Source organism: Doryrhamphus excisus, linkage group LG1 (assembly GCF_037039965.1).
Source record: "Doryrhamphus excisus strain RoL-2023G ecotype Guam linkage group LG1, RoL_Dexc_Guam_v1.1, whole genome shotgun sequence".
Classification (NCBI taxonomy): domain Eukaryota; kingdom Metazoa; phylum Chordata; class Actinopteri; order Syngnathiformes; family Syngnathidae; genus Doryrhamphus; species Doryrhamphus excisus.
Window position 1 is genome coordinate 25,491,350 of NC_136357.1, and position 12,597 is coordinate 25,503,946.

The 12,597-nt window shown below is 44.1% G+C and overlaps 1 protein-coding gene across 4 annotated transcripts in view; it reads left to right on the forward strand.

Annotated features, from left to right (window-relative positions):
* The window catches only part of akap13a (A-kinase anchoring protein 13a), a 59,316-nt gene that overhangs the window by 10,012 nt on the left and 36,707 nt on the right, over positions 1–12,597 (forward strand). For all 4 annotated transcript variants that reach the window (XM_078792720.1, XM_078792722.1, XM_078792726.1 and 1 more), the window contains exon 8: positions 10,137–10,197. In XM_078792720.1, the coding sequence (XP_078648846.1) occupies positions 10,137–10,197 (61 nt within the window). The remainder of the gene's footprint in view (positions 1–10,136; positions 10,198–12,597) is intronic.

Here is a 12,597-nt window from a genome sequence, read left to right on the forward strand (position 1 = left end):
CGACCAGCAGAGGGCAGCGTTGCCTTGTTTGGTGGAGTCACCCCCCCCCCAACCCAACATATGATCCTATTTAAATGTGCTGTGTTTTCAATGAGGGACATGCTGCTGGGTGGGGTGGGGGGGTGTAGTGGCGACGCCTGAGCTGCATGATCTCATGGTGTAGACGCAGTGGAACAAGCATGACGTGCTTCTTCTTATTATTATTATTATGGTTATTATTCTTATTGTGATGTCATGTGTCAAAGCAAGCCAGATAGCAATCTGCATGCTATTAGTTGGCGGCTGAAGCCCTCTCCACGATTCCTAAAAGTCAACATCATCTTCATTAGAATTGATTAGAAAGGTGTTGCTAGCAGCCCTGCAGAGCAACACCTCCGCACTGAATGGAATAAAGGAGGCGCCACAGCGTGCGCTGCATATTGAAATATGCTAATAGCCACGCGGCAACAGCAGCACATGAAGCCCAAGCGCATCAGGACGCTACGGGGGAAAAAAAAAAAAACAAACAGGCGTGGGAAGGAGGCGGGCCAAGCAGGAGCAGGTTGGCCTTTTTTCACTTCAACGCCTGAACGCATCACTCAACCTGCAAGCAAAACTGCTGAGCTGTTCCTTTCCTGGCAAACACCACCGCACGGTGGCGCTCTTATTCAACCCCACACGTTGGACGCACTTAAAATGTTCCACGCAGTTTGACCCACTCGCCCAAAACACCCACTGTAACTCGACGGCGTTATTTACCATGAAGCAGACATATGCCTGTATTATACAGCATCTTAATGATCTTGGTGATTGTTATTTCAGCTATTTTACTATCAAAAGTTGCTATTCAATAATCCCTCGTTTATGGACGTTTATTGGTTCCAGACGTGACCGCGATAAGTGAACTTCTGCAAAGGAGGATTCCTTATTGAAAAAAAACAATATTTTGCCAGTTAGAGCATATAACACAGGTTTCAAACATGATTAGAACCCTCTAGACATGAAATAACACCCCTACAGCCACCTAGACACAAATTCCTATTACCCAATATACAGTAGGAGACATAATCACAGAAAATAAGATGTCTTAGGTATTTTATTTCTTACTTTTTTTTTTTAAATATGGGCCTTAATATGAACCCTCTACACATGAAATAACACCCCTATGGTCAATATAGTGGACATGATTAGAGAAAATAAGATATCTAAGACATAGAAAACCTGTTCACCACCTTCTAAATATGGCTTTTGTCATTATTAGAGCCCTCCGGGCATGAACTAACACCCCTATAGTCAATATAGTGGACATGATCAGAGAAAATAAGATATCTAAGACATAGAAAACCTCTTCACCGCCTTCTAAATATGGCTTTTAGCATTATTACAGCCCTCCAGGCATGAAATAACACCCCTATAGTCAATATAGTGGACATGATTAGAGAAAATAAGACATCTAAGACATAGAAAACCTGTTCACCACCTTCTACTAAATATGGCTTTTGGCATTATTAGAGCCCTCCAGGCATGAAATAACACCCCTATAGTCACTATAGTGGACATGATTAGAGAAAATAAGACATCTAAGACATAGAAAACCTGTTTACCGCCTTCTAAATATGGCTTTTGGCATTATTAGAGCCCTCCAGGCATGAAATAACACCCCTATAGTCACTATAGTGGATATGATTAGAGAAAATAAGACATCTAAGACATAGAAAACCTGTTTACCGCCTTCTAAATATGGCTTTTGGCATTATTAGAGCCCTCCAGGCATGAAATAACACCCCTATAGTCACCTTTACACTCCTAATATAGTAGACATGATCAGACAAAATGAAAGTCAAAGCCGGAGAAAGTAAATGGTCTGAGCGGAGATGCAGTGATCCATCACGGTGATGGTTTGCGTATTTTATTCTTCAGTACCTGGACGGAGCCCAGCCAGGCCTCGTCCAACACCTGTTTTGCTCGCCAGCTTTGCCAGTTTGCGTCTCATTTGTTTGGCGGCCGGATGCCAGCCGGGGAGCGTCCTCGCGCGCCAGCACCTGAGGTCAGACCGACGTGTCGGGGACGGGTCCGTGGGGGCCACGCCACATGTTTGCATGGAATAGAGTCTTGTTTTCTGATGCGTGGCCGCCACCCTTTAGGGAGTCTGAGTGGCCTTGGATGTTTGTCAGATTGTTGCGGTTCGTCTTGTATTTGTGAGGGTGCATCAGTACAGTCCAACATTGTTTATCGTAATATTAGGACTTTATTATGACTCCTAAAAACTTTTTCAAATATTTTCCAAAAATAAAATAACTTTTTTTCCTCATAATATTCTGACTTTTAAAACAAAAACATCTTTATTCTGTAATATTTCATGTTTATGCTACTAAACTGACATTATATTTCTTTAGAAAGTTTATTCTCAAAAAGTACAAAAAAATTATTGTAAGAATACAACTTTTTATAATATTGTGAATATTAATTAAACAAAACAAATATTAATATTTGGACTTTATTTTCTTACTTTAATTTTCTCATAATTATTACCTTATTTCTGTAATATTTTGCCTTTATTTTCATAACATGATAAATTTTATTATTTTGTTATTTGTTGTCTTGTTTGTTTCCCGCAATATTAAGAATTTAACCAAAGTCAGAGATTGTTTTTATTTAATATTTCAGTTTTATGTTTCTGTATTCTAAAAGTTATGTAGAATTAATTTTGTGAATTTCTTTAATTTTACTTAGTAAAATTACGACTAAGTTACTATTAAGTTAAGTTACTATTTGTTTTAAAAATTACTGCTGTTTTTTTTTAGAGTGTGCCGCAGGTAAGTAAGCAAAAAAAGCTTCTGTGGTCCACGAATGGCTCCTGGGCCACATGTTGGAGAGCCCGGTATCAGTCATAGATTACTACGAATTATAATGTCGTTACACGGATTGAGTCTTTGTGGTGGAAACTCGATCACATACGCTTATTTTTCCCAGCGCTCCCTCCGACAGGCAGCACCCCCGGGACCTGCCCCTGGGTCCTCCCCATCCAGTAGGGGGCGCCGAGTGGGAGCAGCTGACCTACATGGGACAGCTGAGCTCACAATACCCATAAGTGTCATCTGTCCCGATTGCAACACGGTGGTGTTGTGGACACAGAGCGACATTCAATCCCTGGCTTTTATAGGCAGAGCCAGAAAGGGGGGCGGGCGGACAGAAGTTTTTCTTTTTTTTTTGCAGGGGGGAGGGAAGGAGAAATCAAGGCGAGGGGAAGGGAGGGTGCACGGGAAGAGGCTTCTGTGTCCAGATGTGAAACTCGGCTATCGCTTTTCCTTGCGTCCTCTCGCTCTGGATATACTGTACATATGTTTTTTTGGGCTCGCGAGGAGGGGACAACATGTACGAACGCCACAAGAAGAGGTACAGCCTCTGTGCCAAGGGGGAGAGACCAGTAAATGTTGTTTTGGTCAAGGTAGGCCACCCTTCTTCTTCCACTTTGGGAAGTGTTAGTCGGATGAAAAGCGGAGGACGAGCTGGGAAGTACTTAAACCTTCCCAGATAAGTCACAAAGTTTAGCATCCCGAGCTCCTACCAGGCTTTGTAAAAGCGGGGGTGTCCCTACACTTTTCCATCCGAAGTCGCCAAGGGCCCCCCCCCAAGGGGGGGGGGGCGCTGTGGCTGATATTCTTCCTACCGTTTGTTTTTTATTTATTGATATCGGCTGTCATCACAGCAGAGCCAGAGGGTGGTTCACGAGAAAATGTTACCTGTATCATAAATGTCAAAATATTCCGGAAGAAGACTCTTTGTTTTGTCCGGATGCGTACCAAACAGCCAAAACTTCATTTTTAGATTGAAAAATCGAGTTGAAAGTCACACGTGTGTATTTAATTAGTCTGTGGTCGACACAGCAGCTGCGATCTCCTTGTTACTTCAACTCAGGCAGCCTCAGCTAAAAGCTATCGTACTGTATGAGTACTGTACGCAGACGTTACACATTACTTGCAGACACGCACTTACTTACAGACAAGTTAACATTAGCATGTTAACATTAAGCATAATAATGTGCACCTATAAAAATGGCGAAAAATGCTAGTGTGCAAAATTAGCATGCTATCAATGCTAACATTAGCATGCTAACATGTAGCATAATAGCGTGCACTTATGAAAATGGCAAAAAAAATGCTAGTGTGCTAAAATCAGCATGCTATCAATGCTAACATCAGCATTCTAACATGTAGCATAATAGCATGCACCTATGAAAATGGCAAAATAAATGCTAGTGTGCTAAAATCAGCATGTTATCAATGCTATCAGCATGCTAACATGTAGCATAATTGCGTGCACCTATGAAAATGGCAAAAAAATGCTAGTGTGCTAAAATCAGCATGTTATCAATGCTAACATCAGCATGCTAACGTGTAGCATAATAGCGTGCACCTATGAAAATGGCAAAAAAATGCTAGTGTGCTAAAATCTGCATGCTATCAATGCTAACATCAACATGCTAACATGTAGCATAATAGCGTGCACCTATTAAAATGGCAAAAATGCTAGTGTGCTAAAATCTGCATGCTATCAATGCTAACATCAACATGCTAACATGTAGCATAATTGCGTGCACCTATGAAAATGGCAAAAAAATGCTAGTGTGCTAAAATTAGCATGCTATCAATGCTAACATCAGCATGCTAATATGTAGCAAAATAGTGTGCACCTATGAAAATGGCAAAAAAAATGTGAGTGTGCTAAAATCTGCATGCTATCAATGCTAACATCAGCATGCTAACATGTAGCATAATTGCGTGCACCTATGAAAATGGCAAAAAATGCTAGTGTGCTAAAATTAGCATGTTATCAATGCTAACATCAGCATGCTAACATGTAGCATAATAGTGTGCACCTATGAAAATGGCGAAAAATGCTAGTGTGCAAAATTAACATGCTATCAATGCTAACAACAGCATGCTAACATGTAGCATAATAGCTCAGTGAATCATTGTGACCACCAGGTGTCAGCAAAAACACCACTGCTTCCCTTGTGTAAAATAGGCTAACCAGACAAGAGAACAAGCAGTCTGCTGGGGGGGTGGGGGGGGGGGTTGTTAGTGGATGTGACCCCTCTCTGGAGGAAGTTTTGAGCGAGAGCCAACGAGGCTTGGAGCGTTTTAGGGGCTTTCTGCGGGGTTATGCGGTCAGGACGGCGTGCCGTTAAAGCCGTTAAGTCTCCCTCTGAGGTGCCGTTACACGGAGCTTCCGTGCGCCACTCTGTGTAATCCCGCTAAATGGAACTTTCATTGCACCCCAAAGTGCTGCTATTTCAAGCCGCCGCTGCCGCCTCTCCGCTCAGCGACACGTGTAGAATCTCTTTCCACCGCGCCTCACATTTTCCTGGTGGCTGGAACGTAGCGGCTTGTTGGGAGCACGGATCCTTTCCAATCACTTCTTTGCCCTCCTTCTTCCTGCTGGTCTTCCTGCTCGTCAGCAGAATTCCACATGACGATACCAGCCTCGTGTTTTCCTTCTTCATAACACGGCGTTGAGCCGCTGACGTTTGAACGTCCACGTGAGCATCTCTATGGAAATGGAGATGATGACCATGATGGTCGCTTCTCACTCACGTCATCTCCGCCTCATCCCTTCTTCCCTCCATCTAGGGCCCATCTATGGTGGCACTTCCATATTGTTGACATCTCAGATGGAAAAACATATTAACTTCATACTCCCCACCCAATTTTCATCATTTCCTAATTCTATTACTTATTCCCATAATATTTAAAAAAATAGTTTTTTTAATATTTCAGTTTTATATACCATAATTCAATATATTTCATTCAATAAAATGCATTTTTCTGCCTTTTTTCTTTTTAGAAAGCAACTTTATTATTTTTTATTTCTACTGTTTTTTTTATATTTCCAACAATTTCCACTTTTTTTCTTGTAGATGTTCTTATAATTATGACATCATCCCCGTCATATTTTGGTTAAATTGTGAGAACTTTTCCCCCAGTGTAATTTTTCAAAAATTAAAATTGTTTTGTTTATTTCTCCTGATTTTACACTTATTAAAAATAACTTTTCTTTAATATTTAAACTGTGTTAAATATGACATTGATGGCATTCCTGTTTATTCTATCAAGTTTATTCTTGTAAAAATAGAGATTTCATTTTTAAGAGGAGAGAGGCGGGGTACACCCTGGACTGGTGGCCAGCCTATCACGGGGCACATATAGACAAACAACCATTCACACTCACGTTCATACCTATGGACAATTTGGAGTGGCTAATTAACCTAGCATGTTTTTGGAATGGTCGAAGAAACCGGAGTACCCGGAGAAAACCCACGGGGAGAACTTGCAAACTCCACACAGAAATGGCTGAGGGTGGGATTTTTTCATGTAGAATTTATTCTTGTAGAATTATTCATTATTATTATTATTTTGTTTGGTTTGGGGGGGGTGTTTTATGCAGTTTTTGCAGAGGCCTGACTTGGACTCAGCTGATGATGAAGGAAAAGTGATAGAAAAGGCCTAAAAGGATGGGAGAGTGAGGGGGGGAGGGGGGTATGGTGTGTGTGTCCACGGCAGTTGGCACGAAAGCTTCTTCACACTCACTAACGACTCCCGCTCAACGACGTGATGATGTGTTTTATGGCCGTGCGTCGTGTCGTGTCGCGGCGCTACGCAGGGAGGGATGCTGGGATGTGAAACCGGCTGGAATGAAGTCATTTGGCCCAGCGCCCGTCTTCTGTCCCGGGCGAGAGGAAGCACTCTGCTTTTTTTCCCACGCTACGATATCCACGCTCAGCCCCCCTCCCTTTTTTTCCCTCGTGGAGCACCAGGGGGTGAAAACGGGAGGGATCAAAAGGATCGTGACAAAAGGGAGGAGGTGCACTTACTTACAGTCAAGTTAACATTAGCATGTTAACATCTAGCATAATAATGTGCACCTATAAAAATGGTGAAAAATGCTAGTGTGCTAAAATTAGCATGCTGTTAATGCTAACATCAGCATGCTAACATGTAGCATAATAGCGTGCACCTATGAAAATGGCAAAAAAAATGCTAGTGTGCTAAAATCAGCATGCTACCAATGCTACATCAGCATGCTAACATGTAGCATAATAGCATGCACCTATGAAAATGGCGAAAAATGCTAGTGTGGTAAAATTAGCATGCTGTTAATGCTAACATCAGTATGCTAACATGTAGCATAATAGTGTGCACCTATGAAAATGGCAAAAAAATGCTAGTGTGCTAAAATCAGCATGCTACCAATGCTACCATCAGCATGCTAACATGTAGCATAATAGCGTGCACCTATGAAAATAGCGAAAAATGCTAGTGTGGTAAAATTGGCATGGTGTTAATGCTAATATCAGCATGCTAACATGTAGCATAATAGCGTGCACCTATGAAAATGGCAAAAAAATGCTACTGTGCTAAAATCAGCATGCTACCAATGCTAACATCAGCATGCTAACACGTAGCATAATAGCGTGCACCTATGAAAATGGTGAAAAATGCTAGTGTGGTAAAATTAGCATGCTGTTAATGCTAACATCAGCATGCTAACATGTAGCATAATACTGTGCACCTATGAAAATGGCAAAAAAATGCTAGTGTGCTAAAATCAGCATGCTACCAATGCTAACATCAGCATGCTAACATGTAGCATAATAGCGTGCACCTATGAAAATGGCAAAAAAATGCTAGTGTGCTAAAATCAGCATGCTACCAATGCTAACATCAGCATGCTAACATGTAGCATAATAGCATGCACCTATGAAAATGGCGAAAAATGCTAGTGTGGTAAAATTAGCATGCTGTTAATGCTAACATCAGCATGCTAACATGTAGCATAATAGCGTGCACCTATGAAAATGGCAAAAAATGCTACTGTGCTAAAATCAGCATGCTACCAATGCTAACATCAGCATGCTAACATGTAGCATAATAGCATGCACCTATGAAAATGGCGAAAAATGCTAGTGTGGTAAAATCAGCATGCTACCAATGCTAACATCAGCATGCTAACATGTAGCATAATAGCGTGCACCTATGAAAATGGCAAAAAAATGCTAGTGTGCTAAAATCAGCATGCTACCAATGCTAACATCAGCATGCTAACATGTAGCATAATAGCGTGCACCTATGAAAATGGCAAAAATGCTAGTGTGCTAAAATCAGCATGCTACCAATGCTGAGTCTCGCCCGAGACTCCTAAAAATATATATGGATTTTCCTGCTGATATTCTTGGAAAATTGCTACATTTTTCTCATTAGAAAACCAACATTCTCCACATAGCTGGCTGTCGTTTGACGCTCCTGCACCATCTGAAGCTCCATTGTTCCACTGAGAGGATTGGTTAGCATTTGTCCTGCAAAAGTTGTCTCATGGCCCCAAACGTACTGCTGCGATAACGTCAGCAACATAACATTTTTCTATAAATATGTTGACTTCATTTCTTTCATATGTCCTGGTCAATGTTCCGACTATTCCAACTTTTTCCCCATAATTATGACTTGAACCCGCGTCGTTATTATTTATTTATTCTCCATTATGGTTGGTCAGGTGGGAAGACAGGAAAACGGCGGTGAGGGGAGGAGCCAACTGTACGCGTGTGATGTTTCAGGCTGTGTGTGCGCGCGCGTGCAAGGTCTCGTGCACGTGGAGCCTCCGAGCGGCGGTGCGGACGGCGGGGCGTTTGAGGGCTGGGTCTCACATGGAAGTCATGGTTTTTGGGGTTTTGCGTCTTGGGTCTGGGTTTAATCAATGACTGCAGTGTCTTGGTCTATTTCTGCTAACCTTTCATGTGACATCACTGCCTTTTCATGACCAGACCTGGCCCGCAAACCTACTTTCTCATGGGAAGAACAGCAAGTGGAGTTTGTGTATGAGGCGTGTTTCCTTAAAATGGCTTGGCTCGTCCCTCGTCGCTGTGGATTATTTCCCACTTTCTTTGATTTCCATCTGGAAAGTGGCGGCTGTCACTCACAAAGCTATGCTTTCATGCACGACGAAGGATATCGAAAATTGAAATAAGAGGATATTAGAATACCAAAATAGTTGTTGATGAACTAATTCAATAGTTTTTAAAAGTTTTTTAATGAACCCGGATTATAAATAGTTGATCAATTTAATGGAACGATAAACAGTCCGGTAATTATTGAAAGAGAGTAAGCATCCTCTCAACTATTAAGCCTCTTTGCGGAGGCGGGGCTACACTGAGTCCTAGCAGTTAGCGAGCAGACGTAAACATGTGGACGTGCAGCACAGCCTATAGACGACAATAATCTGGGGGCCCTGGAAGATCAGTCCAGATGGCCGTCTTTTTTTTAAAAAATGGCTGTGATCAAACGAGTGAATTAGTTAGTTGATTAATCGTCGATTAATCGCTGCAGGAGGCCAGGCTGCCGATCAAAGCCAAAGTCCACAGCAGCCGCCTGACCCACATTCGCCGTCAGAGTTCCTCCAGCCAAAAGTAACGTTCCATGTAGAAGTCCATGACGGGATGGCTACCTAAACGGTAGCCTTCAAGTTATTTCCTTTAAACTTAAATAGCCAAAAAACGTACCACTTCCACACGGATAGGGAGGATAACTATTAACAGTTATTTAACCTTTAACATGAACATGAATCAAACGTAATAATTTTTTCTGGGTACATGATACCATACAGCATCCATATCAAACTTGCGCGGGCCGCACTAACATTAAACTTTCATATCAAGGCGGGGGCCTCAAACTAGTGTCCTCAAACTAGCGGGCCGCTTGTTTGAGACCCCTGATCTACATCATCATCATCACCATCATCGACATCTGACTTGCCTCAGGCTTCACAACCGAACCCGCCACTCGCATCGTGGCACCTCCATGGGGCCCAGGCTGAGGGGGTGGGGGCTTTTTCAGGGACGGGGGGAATGTATGTGCTGTAGCTAAAACCAGCACACACACACACACACACACAAACACACACACAGCTGTCATACAGTATACACGTAGTCCTCGCCACAGAGGAAGCAGAAGTGCGTGTGTTTCCAGCGTCACAGCGAACGCGAGAGCGCAGAGCCCCGTCCCAGCCGTCGCCCCCTCGGTGACACCACGGACTTAGTCACAAGGCCGCCACCAGCGGGTCACATGTCGCCGAGGCTGATTGAGTGTCTTCCTGTTTCTCCTCAGATCCATCGAGACGCCGGCGAGGCTTCCTTCCCGCAGCCCCCACCCAGCGCTCGGCACTCAGGTAAGGGACGCTTTGCTGCCTCGCTCGATGCCTCGATGATGTCGTCTTTGTGTTTGCGGCAGCTGTGACTTCCCACATGAGCAAACGATGGCGCTAAAAGAGCGCACGTGTGTTTGGTCGTAGGCCTCAGGCTGCGTTGTCTTCCTACACACCACCTTTACTCTTCAACGAGTACCAGAGCTTTCCGTATCTGTCACACACGTACGTGTCAGACCCCTCAGTTGGGTTTGGATCCAATACGGGGTAGAGTTCAGGCTGGTATCGGCGATAGGGATACCGATGCCATACATCCCATTTCCACAGACAACCTCAAATGACTGAAGAACGTAAAGGATGGATTTGAGAAGCATGAAGAGCCGGTGTCGCTAGTCTGGATCCGCACATCACATGCAAAGTCAGACTCGCACAAGAGGGCAAGAGGACAAGTCTGCGGTGGCGACCTCGCTAGCAACCCTGCTAGCTAACTCCTGCTTTTAGTGTCTCTCTTGTGTTTGGGACTTGTTGACGTGGAGCTACTACGTATTAAGATTCATTCATTCATTCATTCATTTTCTACCGCTTTTCCTCACGAGGGTCGCGGCGGTGCTGGAGCCTATCCCAGCTGTCTTGGGGCGAGAGGCGGGGTACACCCTGGACTGGTCGCCAGCCAATCACAGGGCACATATAGACAAACAACCATTCACACTCACATTCATACCTATGGACAATTTGGAGTGGCTAATTAACCTAGCATGTTTTTGGAATGTGGGAGGAAACCGGAGGACCCGGAAAACATGCAAACTCCACACAGAGATGGCCGAGGGTGGAATTGAACCATGGTCTCCTAGCTGTGAGGTCTGCGCGCTAACCACTCGACCGCCGTGCCGCCACGTATTAAGATGATTATTATTATTCTTTTCCGCACAGATTGAATTTGTCAAGTCCTGTGAGAAAGCGAGCGGGGTGGGGGGGGCAACAGTCGGGTAGACGGCGGCGAAATAAATGAAGGCTTTATCTGCAAGCCGTGTCTGTCTGAAGAAAACACTTAAGGGGGCGCCTCGGAGGGCATGGAAATGTGCGATGTGGAGCCCCCTCCCTGCGATAGGAGGGCCTCCACAGCTGCTTCATCGGCCGGGTTTTTTTTGCCGCCTTGGGACGTCGTGATTTGTTAGCATCATATCTCGTCAGACATTCGTTTTTCACTCTGCCGCTTTTTTCCCCCTTATTTTTTTGAAAAAGTTAATAAAGTTAATGTTCGGACTAGGAGAACAAGGTGGGGGTGATATGTGGAAAGCTAATATTTCAGTAGCGTAGAGTTGAAATATGAGAGAAAGTGGTAATATTCTAATTCTCGTTTATGAAGATTTATGAAGATTATCCGTAATCAGGAAAAAAGCCAAAAGAAACAAACACAATCTGGAAGAAAGTTTTCACCCATATGATATTTATATTTTATGAATATGTAGTATATAGTGTATAGCTAGCTGGCTAGCATAGCCACTGTACACTGTGCTCCCTTCCAAAATATCATCCTTTCATTTCTGCCGACGTGGCCCTCGCCAGGGGAAGTAGTGTGCCGTAAATGATCGTATGACATGAGCAGAAACCCAACAGCGGAACAGTCTTGTCACCTGTTGTGTGTGTGCGCGTGCACGTGCACGGGATGACGGCTGTGAAAAGTGTGAGCGCCGTGCTAGTTTTGGCAGACGGGCGCGAGAGGGTGGAGACGGCATACGCTCAACCGTCATGGTGATCTTTTTTCACGCCTGGTCTTTATTTGTGGACGTGGTGGCCTTTCGGCCGCACGGGGGTGGCGGCCCATCAGATGATACCCAGATCTCCTTCACGGGTCCCAGAAACTACTGTAAACAATGTCACTTCCTGCTGGTGTCCATTATTCAGCCTTCCCTGCCTGCCACCTCCCCCCACCCCACAGTGGGGGGCTTTCTTTGCTCCTCACAGCAGCTGACTGGCGCTGAAGTCACTTGTTTTCTCCGCCGCTCAACTGCCGCCAGCGTGCCGGTACAACAAATCTTTTCCTTTTTTGGCCTGCATGGCAGAGTTCCAGGACCAAATCCACTGCTGAACAAAAAGGAACATTACAGCTTGTCTGATCCCCGAGACCTTTGATAAAATACCAGAAGACGTGCGTCCCCCATACCATCTGGCATTAGAGAAGAAGAGGGGTCAAACGTGGTGGTGGTAGTGTGATGGTCTGCTGTGAGAAATGGAAGCGGGAATTGTACTGAAGGAGAATGTACGGCCGTCTCGAGCTGAGAGCAACATTAAGGAACATTACGGCTCGTCTGAACCCCGAGACCTTTGATAAAATACCGGAACACGTGCGTCCCCCTTACCATCTGACATTAGAGAAGAAGAGGGGTCAAACGTGGTGGTGGTAGTGTGATGGTCTGCTGTGAG